At 38.3% G+C, this 26,693-nt stretch overlaps 3 protein-coding genes, 1 long non-coding RNA gene and 1 pseudogene across 4 annotated transcripts; 2 read left to right on the plus strand and 3 right to left on the minus strand.

Annotated features, from left to right (window-relative positions):
* Nucleotides 1–5,950: 5,950 nt before the first annotated feature.
* Nucleotides 5,951–7,508, plus strand: LOC116932929. The gene is made up of 2 exons (XM_045180817.1): nt 5,951–6,472; nt 6,537–7,508. The coding sequence occupies exons 1-2, from the start codon at nt 5,973–5,975 to the stop codon at nt 7,171–7,173; spliced, it is 1,137 nt and encodes a 378-aa protein (XP_045036752.1). The 5' UTR covers nt 5,951–5,972; the 3' UTR covers nt 7,174–7,508.
* A 22-nt stretch (nt 7,509–7,530) lies between these two features.
* LOC116927856 lies at nt 7,531–9,321 on the minus strand (annotated as a pseudogene).
* Nucleotides 9,071–11,271, minus strand: LOC123477480. Its single transcript, XM_045180844.1, has 9 exons — nt 11,188–11,271; nt 11,030–11,115; nt 10,780–10,970; nt 10,624–10,709; nt 10,373–10,571; nt 10,139–10,309; nt 9,714–10,027; nt 9,466–9,646; nt 9,071–9,391 (listed from the first exon to the last, which is right to left on the minus strand). The coding sequence occupies exons 1-9, from the start codon at nt 11,269–11,271 to the stop codon at nt 9,348–9,350; spliced, it is 1,356 nt and encodes a 451-aa protein (XP_045036779.1). The 3' UTR covers nt 9,071–9,347.
* Nucleotides 11,272–12,079: 808 nt separating this feature from the next.
* On the plus strand, nt 12,080–15,618 carry LOC123477467. Its single transcript, XM_045180831.1, is given in 7 exon segments — nt 12,080–12,169; nt 12,233–12,582; nt 12,653–12,755; nt 12,836–13,148; nt 13,228–13,435; nt 13,594–13,885; nt 13,888–15,618. Coding segments are annotated over 6 exon segments (2,739 nt in total). The 5' UTR covers nt 12,080–12,169; nt 12,233–12,258; the 3' UTR covers nt 15,387–15,618.
* Nucleotides 15,619–25,985: 10,367 nt separating this feature from the next.
* LOC116927945 lies at nt 25,986–26,443 on the minus strand. Its single transcript, XR_004396887.2, has 3 exons — nt 26,244–26,443; nt 26,067–26,180; nt 25,986–26,005 (listed from the first exon to the last, which is right to left on the minus strand). It is a non-coding gene; the product is annotated as an uncharacterized LOC116927945 (long non-coding RNA).
* Between the last annotated feature and the right edge of the window lie 250 nt (nt 26,444–26,693).

Genomic DNA, 26,693 nt, shown 5'->3' on the forward strand with positions numbered 1-26,693 from the left:
TTATGAAATAAAGCATTTTGATTAAATCGAGACGCCAAGGAGAAGACGCCACCACTCCTATTGACAGTTGATTGTCAATTGTTTTCAACGCTAACCACATCTATTTAGAATATTCAATATAAGAAATTAAAAAGCAAAAACTTATTGTTAACAACTGCTATTTGAAATTTAATGTTTTTCTTTATCAACTAAATCAGAAGTGAAACAGCTAGGACTCTTTTGAAAACAGTTCGTAAAGCATCGCTTCAGACTTCAAATATGGCATACTTTGGATTAGAAAAGGGTATTTTGATCAAAATTAAGGGTGGATTAAAACCATCGGGGGATGGATATCAGGTTATCAAGCTACAGTTTAATATCGACGGAATTCCTTTGCATCGCAGTACTAACAAATCCTTTTGGGTGATTTCTTGTCGAGTCGTTAATTCAGTTAATGATTCGCCATTTGCGGTTGCCATTTTTTGTGGTAGTTCCAAGCCAAAAAGTGCGAAAAAATTCCTTGATAATTTTATAAAAGAGTTAAGGAAACTTACAGATGAGGTAATTTTAGTAGATGGAAACGTAATGGGAATTATAACAGAATCTTTTATTTGTGATGCTCCGGCTCGTAGTTTCGTTAAAGGAATCGTTGGCCACGGTGGCTACAGTGGTTGTGAACGTTGTTGTCAATGGGGCGTTCATTTAAAAAAAGGGAGAGTTTTCCCAGAGATTTTTATCCCTTCCGAGTATCTGCGCACCAATGATTCTTTTCGTGCTATGGACGATGAATCTCACCACAAATATGTTTCGCCTTTCCTCGACTTGATTAATGTTGACATGGTTTTTGATTTCCCACTAGATCCTATGCATCTTGTATATCTTGGTGTTGTCAAACGTTACTTGACTATTTTATACAAAGGTGATAGAACAAATAAAAGTCGTTATCGTTGGAACGAAAATCAGGGGAAAAGGGTAAATATGCTTCTTCAAAAACTTAGAATTGCGCATCCCTTTTAATTTCACAGGAAAAGAAGAAGCATGGAAGAACTGAGTAAGTGGAAGGCAGTAGAGTTTCGTTCCTTTCTTTTATATTTAGGCCCGATTGTTTTGAAGCAGGTATTAGGGAAGAAAAGGTATGAACATTTTTTGAATTTACACGTCGCAATTCGTTTGCTCACATCAGATAATTTACTGAAGAAAAGATTCGGTATGCTGATGAACTCCTTAAATATTTTGTCGATCAGTTTGGGGTTTTGTATGGCGATCACCATCTTGTTTACAATATTCATTCACTTTCTCATCTCGCCAATGACTGTAAAGTTAATGGATCATTAGAATCTTTCAGTGCATATCCGTTTGAGTCTTTTTTGGGTTCTATTAAAGGACTTATTAGATCAGGATATAGCGAACTAGCACAAATTGCTCGCAGACTTTCAGAATATGACGCTTTCGAAACGGAACCGATAAATAACAATCGAAAAGAAGGTTTCAGTTGGCGTACTATTATCGCTAGTTCAAAGGCAAATGCTTTTTGTATGCTGAGGAATGGTTTAATTGTAAAAGTTACATCTATTACCGACACTCACATATTTGGGCAAACATTTCTCGAACTTTCGAATTATTATACTGAATCGATTGAATCTAGCAAAGTTGGAGTTTGGTACCAATCATCGACATTAAATAGCAACATAACGTCTTGGCCAAAAGCTTTGTTTGAAACATCTGCTAAAAAATGTATGGTAGTTAAACTTTCTACCAAATATGTGATAATGCCCTTAATTCACCAGTTTTTATAAATTCGTCGCATCAATTTTCATCGACATCGTTTTGGGAGAAAACCCATACGTTAGTTGTTACGTACGTTACAATCCTAAATAATGCTGAAATTTACGAATATTTTTAATTTTCTAGAAGTCTTGTTCCAAGCAGATGAAACAAAAATAAAAAAGGAAAGTCATTACGTATTCACTTTATTTCATAAAATCACATTTAAAATTTCCATTTATTTAGATCAACTTGGCGATATTGATCCAACCCATCACTCTTTCTAAATATTAATCGAAAAATTTTGATTCTATAATGATTATGATATGTATTTTTCGTCTGAATTAAAATACAATTAGGATCTTTATCAAAATGCTGACATTTTATTTTATTACAAAAATGTTAGGGGATAAAGACGTAAAAAAAATTAATCAGGATTGTTTCTCATATGGATGTCGGCCCAATATCGGACGCCAACATAAATACCATTTTTTAATGGTCGGCTGAGAGTCGGAGGAGAGTCGGCTAAGTTGGCCGATATTGCCAACCAAAATATCGATCGGGCCGACATCGGCCCAATAAAGTGTGTTACTTGGGTTACATCAGATTCACCCTCATGACTCTCTTCATAATCCAAATCAAGTCGTGATCTCTTTCGAAGCAACGGCTTCTTTCCCCTATTCGATACCTTTTTTCCTCTTGGAATGATGACAGCGAAAAATATTGATCACTTCACTTTAAGACTTCGCAAAAAATGAAGCTCTGCAGACGACTTTTGGTGACTACTGACAAAGGCTTTGTCAGTGCACCCAATAACTAGTTATCTGTTATCTTATCTTAGAAATCTTCTTCGTCTTTAGAAAAAATTGCAAAAGATAAGATAAAGATAAGATAAATATCTGTATTTTTGAATCGCAGATAAGATAGACAAAAAGATACAAAATTATCTTATCTTTTCGTATCTTATCTTATCTTTTCAAAAAGATACGGAACACTGATTCGGGTGATTCCATGACAAGTCGAATATTCCAGTCGCAAAAAAAACAGATTTCCACAATTTTTTTACTATGGATTCTTCTTGTTATTTGGATTAGTTTTGCCAAAGAAAAAATTTTTCTGGAATGACCCATTCCAGAAAACTGTGAGGTTTGTCGATTGTCTACATCCAAGGTGAATCTGTAGAATCATTGACTGCGTTCCAAAATTCTGGGAGATACCATCTGCCAGATAGTTGCTTTTCACACACAGTATATTGAAAAGTTGAAAGTGGATAGGCTCTTTAAGGAATTCTACTTAGTTTTTTTTTTGCACGAATTGTTACCATGATTCTTGTATTTAGTTAAGATTGTGTCAAAATTTGTTTATGAACAGGAGATTCTTTAAGACTGACTAGGTGCTGGTCCAGACTATGAGACGCAAGCAAGCATAGTTACCCTGATAATAATTATTTTAATTTCATATATGACTGGGAGGAGGGGATTACCTGCTACCCGTTAAACCGCATCGATCTGCCCTCAAAATGACTTATCGGTTTACCATTCGAGTAATTACTTTTTAAGCAATTATTTTACAAAAATGGATAGAGATTATCAAGAGATATCCAATTCGTCAATCTTTTAAAGTAAAGTGATTTTTTTTCATTTAGCGCTAATAAAATCAATTTGATACATTCAAACAACAATAATAACAGCTAAGTGATTATAGCATCTGATTCGCAATAAAGTGGAAGATCAAACCAAGGTGCGATTCCAAGCGAATACTTGTTTTATTTTGTGTATTTTCTTTGGATATCCAATGGACGTTCAATGAATGAACGTCCTAAAGGACGTTAAAAAACCGGACCTTAGAATGCCCTACCTACTGAAGACGTCGCATGGGATATCTTTCTCAATCTGAAAGGACTTAGCTGGGAGCTTGTTACGGCAGAATTCTAGTAGGGTACATGTGACAACGAAATCTAACGCTAGATGGCGAAAAGTTTGATCGCTAAAAATCATCGGATCGGATCAATTTTTTTTTATCACCGATCTGATCTCCGATCAATCTCGAATGATCGGAGATTTAAAATTTAAAATTATTCAGTTTAGCAAAGGAAGGTAAAAGCTGTATGGTTGCAGAGAATTGAAATAACTTTTAATAATTTTACTATAATTCTACATTGTTCAGCTTGAACCATCGACTAGTCGCTAAACGAACCAAAAAACTAAACACAAGTGATGGTGATAGATTGTTTTGTTTTAGTTGCCTCCTGTATGCCGTCGCCATAACAAAACAAGTTTTAATAATAAAAAAAAACGGTTGTAGCAGACGAAATATTTCATCGATTGCTTCGTAAAACGATCTACAAAAGGATAACAAAAAGATGTCGAAAAGTCCTATTCGAGTTTCGTCGACTATGCATGTAGAATTGAATAGACCTGGGGATTAGATGGAGAATGTATAGTTGGTTTCCTAAAAAAATTTATTATTGTATAATATTGTTGCATAGTAAACATATTAATTAGCTTATTTGTTGGTGTGGAATAAAGTTGTTGTCTTGTTGGTTCGTTGGGTATATCAGACTCAAACCCCACTTTTTAATCGAACTGTTTCGATAAGTTTTTCTGTCAAACCAAAAGTATTGTAATTGGTTTTGTTTTTAATGTATAAAAATATTGTAATATACATATAAAAATATCGTAAAAATTGCTCTGCTTAACTAGACTTTTATCGAATAAAGTTGTTGTCTTGTTGGTTCGTTAGAGATATCAGAGTCAGATATTTCTGTTGAGTTAATTATGTTTTTTTTTCTATCAATTCCTAAATTGTGTTTTATTTAATTACATTTTTTAAATAAATTGTAAGATATTGTCGCGGGTGAAAAGGGAGATTGGTTATCTCTTCACAAAGATGAGTCATCCGTTGCTTGGACAACGCTGCGATCGTGGTGAAGAAATTGTCAAGAGAAGTCCGCTCTTAGGAAGATTCGGAGATAAGCAATTTGGAAGGGGAGTAATTCGTGCGACGGTATAAAACGCTACCTAGAATCTGCGTTAGATGAGTCTCCATCGGGTGAGCTCCCGGAGCTGGGCTCCTTTAGAGGAGTTCCTTGGTTTCTCTAGAGGTCTTTAGACGCTTCTCCTTTCCTTCATGGTTTTCCCCTTTTTGTTTAAGTAAAAATATTGTTTAGATTTAAGTCATTACTTGTTGTATTCGTTGATGCTTGATCAAATACAAACTCGTGTGACAATAGACCATTTTCACCTTGCGAAAAGCAGTATTCATGTAGTCCGGCAACCCTGCAAGCCGCCATTTGTAGTCTTACTTAGCCTTGTTTAGGTGGATTTAACATAGGCTAACGACTTTGAGGACTGATTTCTCCCATTAATTTTGCTACAAGGAGCAAAATTATTGTGGCACGTTGTACGTCAGGATATTGCCAACATTTCAAGTGCCAAATTTTCAAGAATTCGCTACAACTAGTACTTCAAATCGTCGTTACAGTGAAGGGCTATCAACATTTGAAACAATAACAAACAGTCAACAGCAAATGCTAACTTTAAAAAATGTGTAATTTTCTTATAAAACTTAAATTTCTTGGTATATGTAGGAATGTAAATGTCTTCTGAGGATGCAGAAGATCTTTTACATGATTCAGTTATTGAATTATTTGACTTATCTGATTATTCTTCAACTTTGCCAAACGATGCTAAAGAAAGATATGTTGCTAAGCTTAATGAAGTACAGTGTGACTGTCCTTACGTCATAGAAAATGAATATTGGACTTCCAGTACACAAGAGCTAGAAACAATATTACCATCAGTTGAATTTGGACATTTTTGGAACTATCTAGTCTACAGAAAACAGTTTTATACAGCTAACGATATGAATAATTATAAAAGCTGCAAGTCTTATGAGATAATTTTTGGTGATGGGCTGTTTTTTTAGTTCAAGGCATTAAAACTTACAAATAATAATATCCTTGCTAAGGCAAAGGTTCATCATTCCATGGCATTTAGTCTTCCACCGTTGAGACCCTGGGTGGCTTTTAATCCTGCAGGAGGTGTAATTACAGCACATTGTGATTGTATTGCTGGGTAATTACTTTTTTATCTTCTGTATTACTTTAACTGAAATGGTATGTAATGCAAATGAATTTCTATTTACAGTCTTGGTGAATGCTGCAGCCACGTAGGTGCTATAATTTTTGGTGCTCTTGTCTAATTTTATTGTTTCTCTCAATACAGGGTATGGTGGATACTATTTCTGAATTGAAAAACACACAAAAGAAAGCCAAAAAAAAGAAGAAGGTGTCTCACAGTGATCTTACAGTCGAGGAGTTTACAAAAATGATGGATGAATTCATGGATAATGGCACACCAGCTGGCATTTTGACAGTTCTACCACATTACAGCATGAACTTCATTCCTCTTGAGCTGAGAGTAACTCTTCCAGAACCTATGTCTTCATTATTTTCTTTGGAGCTTAAAGGAAAACCTTTGAATGTGCTGCTATTGGAGTCTGAACGAAATTTTCACAAATATTCTGTTTCAGAAGAACAAGTTTCATCCATCGAACAATTAACTAGAAAACAGAGTAAAAGTGAAAATTGGAACAAATATCGTCGTGCCCGAGTAACAGCAAGTATGGTGAAATCTGTTGTGTCCACAAAAATTGATAATCCAGCCAAAACCACTGTGATGAAGAGCTACTACCCGATGATAAACACATTCACAACTGAAGCTACCAAGTATATTTCAATGTCAGTTTATGTCATATAATTAGTTATATTTCATTAATTGTAATTGTGTAAGATGGGGAGTGCAAAATGAAAAGAAAGCACTGAAGAGTTGGAAGAAACTAATGGAACAACGATCGTGGCACACTGGATTTACCATATCGGACGCTGGCCTCACAATATCGACAGATTTCCCATTTCTGGCTGCATCACCAGACGCTCATTTCAATTGTCCTTGCCATGGAAAAGCGGTTGTTGAAGTAAAGTGCCCCTTTAAACACGCAAATTCTGTCATAAGAGACGCCGCATTGCAAGATCTTGAGTTTTGTCTTTCATTAAACCAAAATGGCCAACTCTATATGAAAAGGAATCATGCATATTATCACCAGGTGCAGTTTCAAATGCTTGTGTGCAGAGTTAATATTTGTTTTTTTATTGTCTACACTAAGGTGGATCTAGTCGCGGTACGAATTCGTTATGATGAAAAATTTTGTGATAGCATTCTACCGAAGTGTAAATTATTTGCTCTCAATGTGTTAATGCCGGAATTGATAGGGAAATACTTTACGGGGACTCGCTACAAACAACAGCCTGTGGTTACACAGATACCGGTTCAATCTGAAAAAAACCTTAACTGTTGTGCATCCCTTGAAGGACATAACCCGTGGTCAAAATGTTTCCAAACAAAATGTGCTCTCGGAACCACAAAATAACAAACTGTCTAAGTCAATTGTGAATTCAAATGCAGTCATTCCAAATGATCTCAACCAAGTTAATCATATTCCAATCCACGATAGCGAGGCCAATAACTCATCCATGTATAGTCCTTGTTTCTGTAATGTTGTTAGGTTGAACGAAGATATGATTATTTGCAATAACATATCATGTCGTGTGCGTGAATATCACAAATGTTGTCTACTTAAATTAGGGAAGAAAAGGTTTTGTGAGAACTGGAAATGTGATACGTGTAAAAAAGCTGCAAAGAAATCTGTTGTCAAGAAACCGTTGAGGAAAATCAATTGATTGTATTGAAAGAAACGTGGAAATTAAAGAAACTCAGTAATACAATGTTAGCCAAATGGCACAATACTTGGGTTTAAATTATTTATGATACAGCACACTGCAACTATTTTGCCATACAAACATACAATTTCCTCAAAATTATACAGGTTGGACATGACAACTGGACCACACATTATGTCAAACCTCATCCTGATATATCCTATTTCCCGTTCAATATGAATCCTTACATTAGAAACCCCCCTTGAAACTTCCGTTTCCTTTTGTGTTAATTGGTCAGACGATTTGAACGCTGGAGTTGTTAACGTTGCTCCCATCAATCCTATCTCTTCTGCAACATCAAATCCCTTATCTGCTAATACTCCATCACCCTCTTTAAGATTCTCTTTGTAACCACTATGTCTAACCACAAATTGATCGGATTTTCTTCCAGCATATCCCTTTGAAATAAAATTGACTGTTCCATGGGGGGTAGTTGAAATCAAGTACTTAACCGTATTTCTGCTCTTGTAAGTAGAATATGTTGCTGCTTGGTCGTTCCTGTTATGAGGTATTTGAATCTGGGTCTCAAAACAATCCATAATAGACACCGTTCTTGGGTAACTCCTGCGAAAGCACATTGGCATCGCTACATTCAACTCATCAAGAGTTGGCCAAATGATAACATAATTACGCAATTTAAGGTATATAGTATCTATCCAAGAGTGAAAATAACGACAAACTGTAGCAGAGCTTACATTAAAGCGGAATGCTAAATCCATCTCACTTAAATTATGACTTAATCTAACTAGTGTTAGGAATAGTTGTTGTCTCTTACACAATGAATAATTGTTGGTTTATGGAATGGCTGAAGACACTGCGTTGTAGATTATTTCAAAGGATTTTGCGGTAGTGAGACTAGTGTACACTTGCATCCACTTGTCGCTATTTTGGCACTTGGCGAAGAAATTGGATGTTATCGGACGTTGTGTGTACATGTGGAACTCTTGCTTTAAGGCGGCCCTAGTGGAGTTTTGTCGTGCGGAATTCCGCGTTGAACCAGTGTGCCTCACCCGTGTGAAGTGTGGCACTGGTGAAACACACTGGTGTAACACCTCTTGTTCGCGTGATAGGGCGGGTTTCACACCAGTGTTAAGTATAAAATTGTCACCACAGATTTTATGAAATCTGGGTTTTCTTACCAGTATCGTTCTGTTAAATATACCAGTATTAACCTAATATTTGTTCCGGTGTTTTCCTTGTATTGACCTTAACCTTCATCTTAATATTACTCTCGTGTAACACACTAGTTTTAATGTGGAACACTATTCCAGTATATAAAAAAAAATTTACACCAGTTTCAAACTCATCCTGTGTACTGGTTAACTACTCCAGTTTTAAACTCTTCCTCAAAACTGGTACAACACACTAGTTTGTAACCCTTCTAACATCCCACTTCATAGCACAAATTTTCCCTTTAGAAAAAACAAACAAGTAGTTGAATGTCTGCCAATACATTTTATTGGAATTCCACGGTAAAATGAAAACAGATCATTAAATTGGAATGGAAAAAAAACGCAACCTTAATAATGGACTGATGTAGTCCAGTGGTTCACAAACCCAAAAGAATGTAAACTAAACATCGGTTTAACATGTAAAAAATAGCAGTAGCAACGCAAAATGAAATTAACGGCTAAAACCGTTTACTAGTGCTTGTAGTCGGTCGATGTACTCTTTTAGTGTAACGCCATCGTTGTCTTGAATTTGCGTTGCTCCTGCTGCTGTGGCAGGTGCATCATCTGCTGCTTGTTCATTGCCACGGGATGTTGCCCGAAATTCTCGGGCGTGTGTTTTCCTTGCATCACGTACGAGCTGCTGTATTCTTCCTTCATTTAACTGTTCTCCTTTTTTTTGCAAAAGTCCTTGCGGCCACTGTAATGAAATGCAAACGATAAAAGTTTAATGTATAAAATCATTAACAATTCCATGCATTAAAATAAAACTACCTCCGAAGACGGCTAATAGATTGAAAAGGCCAGCCATTCCGGGCCTGCTGTCTTTGCCCCTAGGCATCATTTTCCACTGCATTTTGTTGCTAACTTCCTTGGATACCAGAAAGTCCAGCATCAGATAAAACAGTTTGTTGACAGTTTTAACTGTTTTAAATTTCTCGACATAAAAGAAAACCTATATTAGTGGTTCAAAAGAACAAAAAATAAATTGACGTCATTACTTATAACAAGCAAATCATTACCAGACTTATGGCTAAAGTGTTGTCCTGCAAAGAAAAATCAATTGCCTCCACTGCATTCGTGGATTTTACGGGCAATTCTTTAAAATGAGTGTCAATCACCGACTTATGATAGTCAAAATCCACTTCTGCCATTTTGTAGACTTTGACCTTACGAATTGCTTCAATTTTTTGGTCCAATGCCCCAAGCTTTTCAAGAATTAATGCAAGTGTGGCGGACACATTAGCTTCAATGGTACCAATGGCATTTTCTAGCGAGGTCACCCGTTCGATGGCATTAAGAAGACGGAACATCATAGATTGGTCGAAAGTCATACCTAAACAAACCAAAAAGCAAAACATAATTTCCGACTTCAATGTTTTGTATCCTATATATAGTCTAAAAATGATATAGTCTAAACAATGATTATTCAAAATTTCACACTAGCCTGTTGTCCCATTGGTTGACGTATTGCCTGTCGGCCCATTTAATGAAGGCGATAAAGATGGGCATAGTTGATGCGTGTCTAAATTCATCATTGTTCCATGAAACTCTGGAGTTGCGCTCTGTTCGCCCTGCTCCACCCAAGATGTTGGTTCAAGTGGAAAGATCGTTTCTTCTACGTTATTTGGAGAAAACTAATTGTCATTGTTAAAAAAGAACAAATACATTACAAATCTACCATCATTGCTATCTTTGTCAACATTCCAGTTATCTGAGAGCAAAGGAAACACTGCCCGGGCGACAACAGCACTGATTTCACCACCAGCGTCAGGTAAGATTGACTGCCCTTCATCACCGTGGCCGATAACAGCAGCCGGAGCGTCTTTCACTTCTTTTACTTCACTTGCTTTTTCCTTTTTTTTCCGGCTCATCCACTCCTGTATCATACACTTTTTTCTTTTTTACTCGATTTCCCCTTCCAAATGTTACGTCGTTGTCAGACTTTAGCAGATCTTCAAAAGTTTTACTGCCTTTCATGGCTGCAGACGCAGACTTATAGACCCTATCATGACTCCCTGAGAAGAGGAAAAAATTAATAAATGAGAAAGTAATGTAGCAATGCTTCATATAGCTTTTTTGCTTTACCTGGCTTTGATGCGTTGAAAACTTGAACAACGTCGTACTCGAACCAAGAATTGGTTGGGTACCGAAATCTTTTAAATACATTACTTCTCCATTGACTTGGTTCTTGATTTTTCCCATTTGCAGAATGTGACCCAACTGGTGGGTACAGCATAAACTTCATGCACTGGGAAAGCCAAGTAGTTGGCACGCAGCTGTAGTAAATTTTTTTTTGAAATTTTCATCTGTTTCCACAGTTTTTACTAGGTAATACTTCATCGAAGTAAGATCATTTACACTGTGTCCACTTGTATCCTCCAGCCTATGTGTGCCCATCCAGTGAACGTGTAGTCTTCCTACCTAATATGAAGTACCATTTAAGGAATGAAATATATTTTCTCGTAAAGTCTTTTAGTTACAAAGTTATCATACCTGAAAAGGACCAGAGCTACCCACTTTACTATTTGATAGAGATTCCTCGTCGTTAGTTGGATCCAACACTGACTTACTTCCCATTTCTCTTATCTTTTCCCTCCTATTTACACAAACTCAGCAACAGGAATATCCTATGGACATGCGTGAGAAATTATTATATAACAGACAGGAACATTTGATTTATTAAGCTTATTCTTACCATTAACAGCGTTATACACAGCAAGATGCGATTTTCACGAGGTTGTACAACTTTTATTTCCAAGTTATATATGACGTTCGTCTGCTCTTTCCGTAGCGTTTACGAAAAATGAAAAAAACCAAACAAAAGACGGTTGACGGGCGTACTAGGGCTCGGCCCCGGTTCTTGAAAACCCGGTTTACCCGCAGTTCGTCGCCAAAAAAGTCGCCCATGAGCGATCCGGGTAGTCTATTTGCCAAAGTGGGTAGGCTGGGCGGATTTGATGGGCAAACCGGGTATACCCACCGCCATCTTGGAAAATGGCGACTTGCAAAGCCCCAAGTTAAATTAAAAGGGAGGGTAGCAAAAAAAATATTTTGTGGCGTGAAATTCAAAGGGCGTCACTTGATTTCAGGGAAAAACTCGGGTAATCGGGTAAGAAATCGGGGATTACCGGGTTTTGAACCCGGGTAATGGAAACGGTTTTCGAAATTGTGTTACCCACATGTTACCCGGGTAGGAAGTGGGCACAAAGTCTTAGGAACCGTTACCCACCGGATCCAATTTTTTTGCCGAGAAGACCTACCCATTCGCCCAAATACCTACCCATTGGACACGGGGCCGAGCCCTAGGGCGTACATTAAAACATCATTTTTACTGGTGCTGGGCTGGCAACCTGGCATAGTGGTCATGGTTACAACTTTATGTCGTCGTCTGCATCAGCCCATTATTTGCTACACCGTGTTTTTGGGAGTGCGTATGCATGTCAACTTTTATCAGTTTCGTAAAAAAAAAGTTGTTGTAAGTATTGAATCTGTACTGTCTGTAACCAAAATTTAAGAAACTGTTGAATAATTATTACAGTCTTGGTGTGGAAACAATTGGAAAGGATGGAAAATATTCCAGAACAGCTAGGTGACAAGGAAGTTGATGAAATTCTCGTTGTGTGTGGGAAGCAACAGCGTAAACGAAAAAGGAAATTGAATCATCTGACACCCGAATACAAACAACGACTAAAAACAACGGCAGTGACGAAGCTTTTACAATGGATGTCAACAGGAATTCCAGAAAGTCATATGAAACACTTAGTATCACTATCGTCAAGATTGCCTCAGATGTTTGGACTGAAAACTAAAGTATCTCTATCGGAAGCCTGTGTTGGAGATATGACATCACAACAATCTACTTGTCATTTACCTACAATATTACATATGGTATTTAAAGTTTAACATTTGTCTTGTGTTTTATATTTTTGTACTGTGACTCAGTTATATATTTTTCTAGGAAAAGGAGTGTGCCGAAGAAATAGAGGTCCATATTGATCTCCACCAGAATACTGCTGGTGCGGAATCTAGCAACAGCCAAACCATGTTGAATCACCTTCAAGGTAGTAATGGATATTTGGAATAATATATTTTGAAAAAATTTTTTTTTTTAATTATATATTTTTTTTCAAACACCATGTAGATACTTGCACGACAGACAAACAGCATGCAAACGAAGATGTAGATTTTGATGCTTTTGAAGGCATACCTGTTATTAATCTTGCTGGTACTTCCTCGGTCCCAAACAACAAACCCTTGTCGTTTAAAAGAATTTTATGCCATTGGGCTGCTTTTACTATGCAAAAGAAAAGTCATTTGACGTACTTGCTGGAGTTGCTGAAGGAACATAGGCCGCAAATCGATTTTGATACCTTGCCATCATCCGGAAAACAGTTGATGTTAATCGACGGCCGTGATATGCCGCAGCCATATACTACGACATTACAGTTAGCTAGGTAATGTTTATTGAGAATGTATTGCAGTGTTTTCATCGCATGTACATTCATTGTATTATTTTATTTGTATTTAATACAGTACAAACAGTGTGAATCGAAAGAAACACCCACTGCCACCCGTCATTAATTTAGACAATGAAGGAAATGGAAGGTACACCCACTTCGGTCTTGAAACTGCGCTGGCTGGAGACTCACCAGGAGTATATTTCCGCAATGCTGATTTATTGCAATATGCTGCTATTTTCAAAACAAATCCAAACGCCCTTCCACTATCTATCCAAAAAAAGGTACTTAATTTGGTTTTAGACTCATGTCACTGTTTCCTATTTCAGAGCTATCTCGTAGCAAAAAAGGGATGCGTCTGTGCCTGTTATAAACAAATTTTTGTTCCGTTACCGACATTGCAAATGTGACACTATTAATATGATTTTTTCTTCAATATTAGATTGAGAAACTTCATAACGGACCGGAAATTGAAGCTGAAAGGCGGCTTCTAAGAGGTGAAACCGCACGCTCGTTAATCAATAACGCAATTATCGTTCCACACTTCGAAGTTGATATGAGCTGTGATGGCGTCCAATTTTTCGACAATTCTGAGCAAGCCGAATGCATTCCCCTCTGTGTTATTGTACATTCAGTGAGTGAGTGTAGTGATCGCTCTCGAAGCAAACCAATCATCTTACAGAAACGATCCCCAATAATCGTTGGAGTGGCTCACTGTAAAGAAAAACCAGATGTGAATCTTTTTTATCTGCTGTTATTGCAGAATTTAAAAGACTTGATCCAAATAACGACGACATTACTACTATCGGTCGCCAATTCACTGCCTCCCTTCGCTGTGTTATCGCAGATTGGCCAATGCGGTCATATTTAAAGAGAGTGAAAGGTCACACCGGATACTGGAGCTGTGAGCGTTGTATACAACCTGGTGTTGCGTGTGAAATTAATTCCAATAACAAAAATAAGACAAAGAAGAAGAAAAAAACAATTCAGTTTCTCGAATTGGATGCCGCTCCTAGAAGTGATGAAGAATTCCTGTCTTATTGCAAGTCCGATGATTGTCCCGATGAACACCTTAATGGTCATCACGATCTCAGTCCGTTTTTGGATTTGAATTTTCCGATGGTAACCGGTTTCGTTGTAGAACCAATGCATACCTTTTACGCTGGATGCGTAGGGGGCAGATTAAAAGGCCTTGCATACAACCCAAACGAGGGTAAACTGAGTTCCTCACAACTAAAGCAAGTGGACCAAAGATTAAAACTTTTTGAAAAATGCAAGCCTTTAGAATTTGAAAGACATGTAAGAAGCCTTAGCAAGAGCGTCAAGAAGTATAAGCATCACGAGATAAGAAACATGCTCATGTATATTTTTATTCCAGTATTTAGTGGAATTTTGCAAGAAGAGCACTTGGAAAATATTTTGTTACTTCAGTACGCCATGTTGCTGATCGGTGGTTTTGTTAACGAGCCCGTCTCCCAAGACAATTTAAGAGAATCATCTCGAGTGTTGAAGATGTATGTTCAACAACTAAAACAGTTTAACTACCCTATCCGACCGACTACTCACTTTGCGTCACATTTACCTGAGGATGCTTTGAAATACGGCTGCGGAATAGAGGCATTGAGTGCGTTTGTTTTTGAAAATTTTTATAGATTTTTCCGAAATATTCTTGCTTCGGGAAACTTACCGTTAGAGCAAATACGAAATAGGCTTGTAGAAAGATCAAAGTACTTGTTGCCGACTTCAGCTGACGGAATGATCATAAACTCTTCAATGCAATATGAAATTGAAATTAAGAAATTTGAAGTAAAGACCAGTGGTCAAAAAATATTGGTTAATTTTTCCGAATGGAAAGGAATTAAGAAAATGGTTTTCTCTGATTTTGTGCTGACTAATCGATTTCCGAACAATGTCTGTTTATTCAAAAATGGAAATGTTGTTGTTTGTTCTGATTTCATCGAATTTCCAAAGATGAGCAATAATTTTCTAGTTGTTGGTTTTTTATTTCAAACCAAAGAACATGCTTGTGTGAAGCCCTACTTATCAACGAAGTACAACACATTCATTGTATCTAAGTTGGACGAGCGCATTGGTGAATGGAATATAAATAACTTACTTTGCAAAATGTATACTGTTCCTTATAAATTAACTGACTATGCCAAGTTGCCTGACATAACCCTGCCAAATGTTCCCAACAGGTGGTTTACTACACCTATTCGACACACCATGTTGTGATTGCTACTGACTTATTTTAATAAATATAACTCAATTGACTCTTAACTAATGAATACCTCACGAATCTTCTGATAATTCATCGTTGGTGTTGTTGTGTGTGGCAGGTTTGTAAACGAACACTATCTGCCTTAATTTATTTTGCCTGTTGTCCGGTTTATTAAGTTGGTCGATTTGAATCTGCGCGCCTTAAGGTGATTCAGAACGAATCAAGTTATATTGTCGGTGTATGTAACAGGTATGAAACGCAGTTTACCTGGGTTGAAAAAATAAACTTGTTTACCGGAATTTTCCACAATTAATAAGCGTTTCATTCCAGTGTAAAACATATACATTGAAAATAATAGAAAAAGAATTTTTAAAAATGTGTTGTTGGTGTGCTAAACCAATATTAAACGCAGGTAAAATATTTAGTCCCCATCGCAAAAAACGAAGGCCCATGCTGGTCTGTAAACTAAGGTTATCACAGTTTCAAACTGGTGCCATACACGCTGTAATATGTGCTTAAAGACGAAAGAAATATTCATGTGCGACACTAGTATAAAACGCATATTCACCGAGTAAAGCAAGAACACTGACAAGATGAATTTTTATGGTGCTCCAACCTCGTTATACCTGCACTTCATGCTGGTGTCATACACCCTAAAAAATCAAATCAACCAAAGAAAAAAATGTCATTAAACAGTGTGTTGCACTCGTTGGGAACGCTGCTTAATCTGGGTTTAGAAATAAAATTTTTATGTAAGAAAATAGGCCGGGGATAGTTTTGAAACACAAGCATCAGAAGAGTATCAAATGCAGTTTTTATACGGAAAATTAGAACAACCATTTACAGCGAGACTTTTTATTTGCAAATCCCCGGTTGCGTGAAACACACCCAATTTGAACTAGGAATTTAGGGTTTAAAATTAGTGTTTTACACCACACTAGAGTAACACCCAAAAACTCCACTAGGGGGTGTAATCCTTATTCAATGTAGCCAACTGTGATTGAAGATTGATGATTTCTTCTTTAAGTGCACTGACTTCTACTGACTCAGTTTCTGTTGTTGGATTTTCTGAATTTGGTGTTAATTCTGGAAGGATAAGTGGAAGTGCAAATGACTCTTGCTCGATGTCTGCTATATGTTTCAAGCCAACTGACAAATCTAGAGGGCCAACATTTTCATTTGATTCCATGAGTTGACTGTGATCAGATTCAGCAACAACTTCAGAAGTGTCAGTAATGTTGTGGTTCATTATGTTGCGGATTGAATCATTCGCATCGGATTGAATCAAGCAACGTTGGCGGTGATCATAGAAGTTTTGGAGAAAGAACTTCATAAAGATTTGAAGAATTATGAAACCGCAGCTTCTGAAAACAGATTGCAGGAAGCTGAAACTTCGTTTGAGCTGGCCGATGACAGGATGAAACGACTAATCAGAAATTACTAAACAATCATCCCTATGTTGGAACAAGCCCCCGAAGTTCAACAGAAGTACCTGGTGCAGCATGAAGAGTTCGTCGACCGTTTCCACAAAATAACCATCGACTGGAAGAAAAAGAAACCAGTAGAAACAACAAGTATGGCAAGCCCCATACTTCAAGTAGCAGCTCCAAGTGGAAGCAATACACCTCCAAGTACTACCGTTACTCCACCGATGAATGCGATGCAACTGCAAGTACCTTCAACCCCGTGGAACATTGCACATCTGTTACCACGGATAGAAATCACCAAGTTTGATGGAGATCTTAGCAAGTGGGAGGATTGGTGGGCAATTTTTCGCACACTGATCCACGAGAATCCGTCAATGAGACCCATCGAGAAATTCAGCAGACTGAAGTTGCATTTAACGGAGGACGCAGCTGGTGCGATATCGTACTTGGATCTGACAGATAACAATTATATCAAAGCAATAGATATTTTGACTGGGAAATACAACAAGCCGAGATCGGTAAAAGCAGACCATTATATTGCCATTACAGAACTTCCAAGAGTAGAACATCAAGAAGACTTTAAAGAACTACGGAAACTACATGACAAGGCAATGGGCCATGCTTTAAACCTCGGCAGTTTAGACCAACAAACAGCTCAGAATGAAGCAATTATGGAAATCTTGACAAGAAAACTGCCAATTGAACTAAAATCCCGATGGCATGGCAAAACCAGGCAGTTCCACAAGACATTAGCAGATTTCTTTACCTTCATTGACTCAATAGCTGCAGATTGGGAGTATGCTTACTCAACCGAGAAGCAAGAGAAGAAGAAAACAAAACCAGAAGCAAGCGAAAAAACGCAAAAAGTACCATTTGCCACCACACCAACGGCAGCTGAACTAGCAGTGACAGGCACTGCTACAGAATATAAAGACAGGAAACAGTACACTACGGTCAAATGAAGATGTTTATTCTGCAATGATAAACATTGAACGGATAAATGTGAGATCACCCTAGAGAAGAAACTGGAGCTAATCAAGAAAGAAAAGAGGTGTTGGAAGTGCTTGGGACAAAATCATCAGTTGAGAGAGTGTTGGAGTACAAGAAAGTGCTACACGTGCGGAATGGGTCACCACACGTCTATCTGCAACAAGGCAGTTAAACCGAAATCGGTGACAGCAACTGTGGAAGCGTCTCCAATGTTAAAAGTAGCAAATGGTGCTCCTCTCTCAATCGAAGCACGCCTATTTGGTGGCGTATACGTCCAAACGGCAACAGCGGTAGTGGAGGGCCCAAACGGGTGGCATAAAGCTATCGCCTATATCGATCAAGGATCGAATGCAACCCTTGTTAGGAGTGAATTGGCACAGACTTTAGGGCTACAAGAAGTCGGAAAAATCAATCTGAAGCTGCAAGCAGTGGGACACATCCATCCAGAAAAGGAAAGAAGCGTAAGAAAGCTACGACTTCGCGGAACAATCCCACAGGCGGAAAATATTGAACTTGAAGCAATAGAGCAACCCGAAATCGGGAAAATTGCTGGGTCAAGTAAGACAGAATTCGTCAGCGAACTTTGGAGACAAGGATACCAACTAGCCGACGACAGAATACTGAGCGGAAAAGCAGGACCCTGCCAAATAGACGTCTTGATCGGAGCGAATCAAGTCTGGAAGGTTCTCGGCTCAAAACAAATCGGGTCGAATACAGGTATTCGAGCGATAGAAAGTAAATTGGGATGGCTACTACTAGGACAAGATGAGAAGGTGGCGTTATCGTCTACAACGGCTATCAGCTTTCTCTTAAAAGCAAAACTAGGAACACCCAAAGATTTACATGAAGAAACTGACCCGAAAAAAGAAGAAATCGATTTTGCCAGATGGTGGAAACTAGAGAGTCCAGATCCAGTGGAAAAGGTACCACTTTCAGTACAGTGGAAGACCTATGCAGAGTCCATCACTCAAGATGATGATGAACATTATGTAGCACCGCTCCCAGGGAATGGGAACAAAAAATATCTCAGCAAGAATGAAGCCATGGCAGAAGGTCAGGCAAAGGCACTGATAAGAAGATTGGACAGAGACCAGGAGATGAAGACTTCATACGAAACCGAGTTCAGCAAATTAAAGGAACTTAGGTTCATTTCCAAGGCAGATACGTCATTCGACGGTATCTACACGGTTCTGCCCCATCATCCGGTTGTCAAAAAAGACAAAACCACCAGCAGAGTAAGGCCAGTTTTCAATGGTTCAGCAAAACCGAAAACGGGTTTCAGCGCCAATGATTGCCTAGAAGAAGGACCCAATCTGAACCCAGACATTCTTGACATCATGTTACAGTTTAGGCTCAACCCCTTTGCCTGGACAGCTGACATTAGACAAGCGTTTCTAATGGTGAAACTGCTTAAAGAAGACGCGGAAGCGTTAAGGTTTTTTCTAGAGGATGAAAACGTCCCAGGATCACTGCAACTTTATAAATGGAACAGGCTTCCATTTGGACTCACATGCAGCTCGGCAGTGCTCAGGACCATCCTGAAGAAACATTTGGAGTCCTATGAAGGTGACTTAGCAGAAATCAGCAAACAAATTCTACGCCACCTATATGTAGATGACTACTTGTCAAATGCTTCTACAGTAGTAGGCCGAACCGTTTTTTTTAAATTTTTTATTCTGATTAAGTCTTTCGGGTCAAACGATGAATTAGGGTATTAATAATGTATTCCTCAATTTTCAATAAAATCCGTCCAAGCATTTTCCGCCGGGAGTGATTTTTATAGCTCAAAAACCATCTTTTTTCTTACTAGTATCCGTTTATCGCTGTGTAACTTTTCCAGTTTCCATTGAAAGTTATGAAAATTGGAGGGATTATAAACATCATATTTGTCTATCATGCCGTTTTCGAATATCGGAAAAATACTGAAAATTGTGGTCTGTACACAAAAAATAATTTAAAATTTAGAACTTTCTTTCCCTCTTATGGCAAATTACATGGTGGCGCTGCCAGTCTCATGGGAAAATTTAGTTTGAAACTAGAAATTTTTCAAAAAATGAGTCAACCTTCGCATATTCAGATTCGTCATTGTCCAGACTACCTTTTCACGTGTTTTAGTTTTAATTTCTTACACGGGAAATGACCACAAAACGATCCAAAAGAAAACGCAATTTAGCCGCATCGACTGCGCGCGAATTTTGAATTTTCAATGAGTGTATTTTTTACTTGGCCCATTTAAATGATTATTAGCATGGACATTTTAAGTTAAAGGTTAGCATATGCTTCAGCACGTGACTTCAACGCATTTAGAATATAATAGTGACGTCTTTCGTACCCAATAACCTTTGACAAAGCTTCAGTAACGAGTTTAACCGTTCGTTCCACTGCCTGAGTGTTGTTTGGAAAATCGCCCAAGCTTAAGATTTCACTGGTTTTAATTGCACTTCTTATTTGATTATTTGTGGAAGCAAAAATTCATGGAGGTTCAGAAACATCCATGGACTTTAAATCGACCATTTGAAAATACTCAGAGGCATTAAAATTAATCGATGTTGGACGAACGAATTTCCTTAAACGGGAACTTGAATTTTTGGACTGCTTTCTTATTGCTAAAATGCGCTTTAATGCACTGTTTCTAATTGACCGATTAGAGTCACATACCATCGATAGCAAAATACTTTCTGGGTGACAAGAAAATGAATTAATCGATAAAATGCGATGGACTATACATTTCTCGTTCAATCGCAGTATAGAAGAGAGTTTGATGAGGTTGTGAAAGTTTCTAGCTGCATCTTGAAGCTTCGGGTGACATTTAATATGGAACCATGAAGGAGCGTATACATACATTACAATAAACGCTAGTCTGAACGCAAAAAGATAATTTTAAAATGCGTAAGAGTAAGGAAAAATATTAACGAGAATACCTTCGAAGACTATCAGTTGGTTTCAGGGTACTGACATATAGCCTCATAATTCTATTGGCTTTCGTCAACCATCTTGACTGACAAAGTTTACCAGAGCTTCGATTTGAGAGAGATTCAGAAAGAGGGAATCCTTTTCTTATGGCAAGACACATGTCATAAAAATATCTTTGGTCACCAGTAAAATTCTGAACGACTTCTTTCGGGAGTTTACGAATACGTCCTTTAATTTTTTTGAATTTGACGATGGGCAGTTGTCTTAAATCATTATTAATTGCCAATCCAATTGGCCCTTTATAGCTGTTTGGACCACTAGTTCCTCCATCCAAGTGTATAAACAGATGCCGAAAGGGAAGTTCATTGAGATGAAGCTGACAAATTGCCCATTGCAGTGGTCGACCGAGTTTCAATTCTAGCAATCTGATTGCACCATTGTTTTTACCAGTGTTGACGTTTGTCCCATCAGCTCCGATAACGACAAGGTTGTGTTCAGACTTCCTTTGTTGTAAGAAACGGTAGAGTTCAAATGAAATATCGGAAGCTTTTCCACTTTTCGGAGTGACGTGATCTTGGTAAACTGATCCTGGCTCGCTTATCAGAGAAATATGTTCTTCTTTCGTAGAACCTCTCAAGGTGTTTTCTGTTGTGTTAGTCGAACACAACGTTTCGTCTTTACGACCATCAAGCATCAAGCAAGAAATTGTATCGTTCTGGTCATCGGCTAACTTCCTTCCATATTTGTCAAACATTCGGGAGATTTTTGAAGGGCGAAGCTCTCTACTTGGATTTCTCATACCTTCGAAAATATTTATTTACATCAATTAGTTGAATTAAATTAAAATTCTTTATATTACCAAGATCATCTAACAGTGCGCTGCTCAACGCACACACTGCTCGTTTTCCGATGCCAAATCATGTTGCTGTAGAAATCAAAGTTGGATATTCATTTCTATTGTGATTGGCGAATGATTTATTTCTCGATTCTTTGCAACAATCATCTTCTTCTGATGCTTCAATTTCATCTTCTTGCTCTTCTGAGTGATCAAAATTACTCATTTCGGTGATAGCTTGCGTTTGGATGGAGTTGGTTTTTTCTTTTGACAAATGAAGATTGATTCTTTCAGCTCTACGTTCCAATAATCTTTCTCTTTTCTTTAGTTTTTCGGTTTCTTCTTTGTCAATGGAACCAGAAATAAATAATGAGCGTCTTTCAAGTTGATCAACGTAAAATTCCCATTTTGACTCCGGGATCTTGTTTTCACAAACGCAATCCGTTTACTTAATCGATGATGAGTCTATCGTTTTTCCAAATTTTGGTTTGTAACATGTGCATGATGAAATATCGAATAGCTGATTTAATTCGCCAGCATAATCTACCTCCTTCTTGTTAATACTCTTTGAGTTGTGGCTCCGACGAATGCTTTCGTACTTTTCCATTAGTCGAAAAACCATTTTTTCAATCTGAGTGTCATCAATAGTTTTTAAAGAAGCTTTCTTCCAAATCGATGACAATTCCTTCGTTATTTGAGATACAATTTCAGATTTTGCAGCTTGAGTCAATCGAGACACAAGAGTTTTTTCTTTAAGAAAAATAAATTTTGCAAGACTCCTTTTTTGGACGGCAGTGGAGTTACTGATAATTCAGCCGATTTCTTTATTATTCAATATTCAGTGGAATTTCTGGTTTTTCTTATAGCTGTCGCCATTTTTTTAGATGGATAGAAGAATGCATGTGCGACTTGTCTGGACTCGAATAAAAAAAACTGAAGAAAGACTTGTGACTTTTGGTAGTTGCGTGTATCGTGATGCGTCTTTCATTTGTCCTTGAGAATATGAGGTTGGGGATAACTGGAGACACTTCATAAAATACCTCGGGGTAAAACGTGATGTCCTGTCAAGACATGCTGTTCATCACTGTTGAGTGTTGACGCTTAATCTCTTTTTTTTGTATAGCAAATCATTGAAAATTCAAAATTCACGCGCAGTCGATGCGGCTAAATTGCGTTTTCTTTTGGATCGTTTTGTGGTCATTTCCCGTGTATGAAATTAAAACTAAAACACGTGAAAAGGTAGTCTGGACAATGACGAATCTGAATATGCGAAGGTTGACTCATTTGTCGAAAAATTTCTAGTTTCAAACTAAATTTTCCCATGAGACTGGCAGCGCCACCATGTAATTTGCCATAAGAGGGAAAGAAAGTTCTAAAATTTCAATTATTTTTTGTGTACAGACCACAATTTTCAGTATTTTTCCGATATTCGAAAACGGCATGATAGACAAATATGATGTCTATAATCCCTCCAATTTTCATAACTTTCAATGGAAAACTGAAAAAGTTACACAGCGATAAACGGATACTAGTAAGAAAAAAGATGGTTTTTGAGCAATAAAAATCACTCCCGGCGGAAAATGCTTCGACGGATTTTATTGAAAATTCAGGAATACATTATTAATACCCTAATTCATCTTTTGACCCGAAAGACTTAATCAGAATAAAAAATAAAAAAAAAACGGTCCGTAAAAACGGTGGGTAACAAACAACCAACAGCTGCGTAGATATCTACAAAAACAAGGTCTAACCAATGACTCAGATAAGTCACACTCATGTCTTAATTTAGACCCACAAAAAGTGCTTGGAGTTAGATGGAATACTAGCACGGATTGCTTTTATTTCAAGGCAGACGTTATCGTAGACACAGCAGCAAAAGTTCAAGTGTTGACTTAACGAGCTTTTGCAAAAATTTCAACAAAATTGTTCGATCCACTTGGATTAATTGGACCCGTAACGCTTCAATTAAAGCTTCTTTTTCAAGAATTGTGGGAATTCAAGATTGGATGGGACGAGAAGGTGCCCGAAGAAACGGAAAGCCGATTCAGAACAATTGTTGAAGACTTAAAATACATTTACAAGATACAAGTGCCAAGGATGATTTCTATGGCACCTAGCAAACACACGCAAGAACTGCATATTTTTTGTGACGCTTCAACCAAAGCGTATGGAGCTGTTGCTTACGTGAAATCAAGACATCCAGATTTCATTCGGCTAATTTGCTGCAAAACCAGAGCAGCACCACTCCCGAAGAACGAGGTATCTCTACCACGGTTAGAGTTACTTAGTGCCGAACTCGGCAGTGTTCTAGCTGAAAGAATCGTCAATGCAGTTGACAAAGTAAATTGGGAAGTGCATTTATGGACTGACTCAATGGCAACCCTTGGATGGATTCGCGGAGAAGCAAACCGTTGGAAGATGTTCGTCAGAAACAGAGTTGAAGCCATCCAGAAGAGGTTTGGGCCAGATCACTGGAAACATTGTCCGGGGAAGGACAACCCAGCAGACCACGCATCAAGAAGCTTAACAGCAAAGAAGTTAGTTGCGGCTTCTTCCTGGTGGGGAGGTCCCTCCTGGCTGAAACTGGAAAAGACGGAATGGCCGCAACAAGATATGCCGACATCAGAAGTAATGCAACGGATGGAGATCGAAGCAAAATTGAAGCAGAAGCTGCAAATCCTTGCAGCTAATAGTACTTCGGATTGGTTTGACGTACTCGTATCAAGAGCGAGCAGTTATCTGAGAGTTTTACGTACAATCGCCTGGATTTTTAGGATTTTTAGGAAGGAGTCGCCCGGCAAAGCAACTGAAATGATCAGGGGAGTGGAAGTTTCCTGTCTCTCTGTTCCCGAAATCGCCGTCACCGAGAACTTCATCTTAAAACTCATTCAAAAAGGACATTTGCAGAAATCTACGAGTCCTTACAAAAGGGAAAACCACATGGTAAACTGCTTCACGGTATTGATACACTCAAGCCCATTTGGGATGCAAAGGAGCAACTCATCCGAGTGACTGGAAGAATAGGCCCGGCCCTAAAAGAACTGCTCATCGATCCACCCATCCTTCTTCCATCAAACGAGAGGATTGTCGACATGATGATTTACTATCATCATGTTAAACGGAAGCATGCTTGTGTCTAAAACACTCTGACGTTCTTACGAAATCGTTTTTGGATCATTCGTGCACGCCAACGGATTAAAAGTGTCATAAAAAAGTGTGTAAAGTGCCAACGAGTTCAATCGCGTCCCTTTAATGAAGAAACCGCTGCAATGCCATTGGATCGAACCAAGAAAGCGCAGCCATTTGAAGTGATCGGGATCGACTACTTCGGCCCAATGTATGTGCTAGAAGAAGTGATTCTTATTGAAAAGGACAGTGATGGGAACGATATCGAGAAAACTCGTGTTGGTGAAAAGAAAGTGCATGCGTGTTTGTTTACTTGTGCAGTCACAAGGGCTGTACACTTGGAGCTTGTGACTGATCTGACAACACAAACCTTTATGTACGCGTTAAGAAGAATGATGTCACGCCGAGAAGATTGCAAAATTATCTACAGTGACAACGCCCCCTAACTTATGTTTCTGGCGACACACATTCCTACGAAGTTTTGTCTCCACAAAAGTTGCTGACCGGAAGACAACCTGGAGCTACATCAGAGTCACCCGACTCAACGAAGATGAGCCGTTATGACCTCATCGAGCTGGACAAGCAGAGGAGCGAACACGCCTTGACATGGTGGAGGCTGTGGCAAGAATCATACCTGTCTGATCTTAAGCGATTTCACTGTCGCAAGGGAAAGGGCACCAGAATTTCGCGTGTTGGCGAAATCGTCCTGCTGAAAGAACCTAATTTCAAACGTGTTTCGTGGCCGACGGCTATTGTCACAGGCGTGATACCTGGAACTGACGCCAAGGTGCGAGCGGTTGTTTTACGACTACGTTCGGGTAAGGAAACCACCAGGAGCATCCAGACTGTCTACCCATTAGAAGTTCAAGCCGATATCGACACGCCCGTCGATGATACCGGAATCGGCACAGTGGAGAAGACTACGTCTACGAGAAAGAAGAATCCGCTCCGTAAGAAGAATTTGGAATCGCGCGAGGACGCTGGCGATTCCGGCGGGGAGGATGTTGCGGATTGTCAAAGTCCACAGGAAGAGAGAATATCTAAATTTGGACGCCCGTCAGACGGCCTATTGTTTTTGACTTATAAAGTATGTTGTAATTGTACTTTGGGTAGGCCGCCAGGGGCGCTGCCAAGCAGAGCCTTCTTGGTGGCCGATATCGGCAATAGCCGTTGTTAGAATTTTTCCCTGTGTAAAGGCAGATGCCATTTCTTGTGTCAAAAGTCAGTTTCAAATAAACCAGTGGTAGAACCTGCCTAAGTTAAATTTACAAAGGTATTCAATCGCAGGTATTAGAGTTGTTAGTTAGATTTAATACTTTTCACATTACATTACACAATTTATCTATACAATTTCAATTAATACTGTAACTGTTAACTGTATATATTAATGAAAATGGTGATACCTCTGTTGATGTTGTATCTCTTCCTTCTTTGATATCGAGTAGAGTAGTTGTTGTCAAGGTTAAGTGTTGGTGCCCAATCAACATTGTCCACATCATGGTAATATGATGGTTTACCTTCAAACATAGTATATAGTTTTCTTTCTTAATTGTAAATGATACGTTATAAATAATAATTACCCGAAACAAAATGTTTATGACACACAAATGACTTCTTTTTGAGGTCTCCCTCATGAATGTGTAATCTACTTAGCCACAACAACCTTCTTTCACTAAGAATATTAAAATCATCCGGGTTTCTGTTGTCATAAGAAAGTGGGATTGAAAATAGCCGAACATCACTGGCATGTTTTGAGTGACAGCCACTGACAACACAGTTTCGGACCATTACACCCTTCACTGTAACGACGATTTGAAGTACTAGTTGTAGCAAATTCTTGAAAATTTGGCACTTGAAATGTTGGATATATCCTGACGTACAACGGGCCACAATAATTTTGCTCCTGGTAGCAAAATTAATGGGAGAAATCAGTCCTCAAAGTCGTTAGCCTATGTTAAATCCACCTAAACAAGGCTAAGTAAGACTACAAATGGCGGCTTGCAGGGTTGCCGGACTACATAAATACTGCT

This window comes from Daphnia magna, unplaced genomic scaffold, assembly GCF_020631705.1.
Source record: "Daphnia magna isolate NIES unplaced genomic scaffold, ASM2063170v1.1 Dm_contigs066, whole genome shotgun sequence".
In the NCBI taxonomy this organism is placed as follows: domain Eukaryota; kingdom Metazoa; phylum Arthropoda; class Branchiopoda; order Diplostraca; family Daphniidae; genus Daphnia; species Daphnia magna.

Bases quoted from the DNA above. Each gene is read 5' to 3' on its own strand.
- LOC116932929 (XM_045180817.1), top strand. From the start codon at position 5,973: ATGGTGGATACTATTTCTGAATTGAAAAACACACAAAAGAAAGCCAAA. The intron at 6,473-6,536 runs GTATATTTCAAT...TAATTGTGTAAG, and splicing joins TTCACAACTGAAGCTACCAA to ATGGGGAGTGCAAAATGAAA.
- LOC123477480 (XM_045180844.1), bottom strand. From the start codon at position 11,271: ATGGGAAGTAAGTCAGTGTTGGATCCAACTAACGACGAGGAATCTCTA. The intron at 10,310-10,372 runs GTAGATTTGTAA...CAAATAACGTAG, and splicing joins TGACAAAGATAGCAATGATG to AAGAAACGATCTTTCCACTT. The intron at 9,392-9,465 runs GTAGTTTTATTT...ATTTCATTACAG, and splicing joins TCTATTAGCCGTCTTCGGAG to TGGCCGCAAGGACTTTTGCA.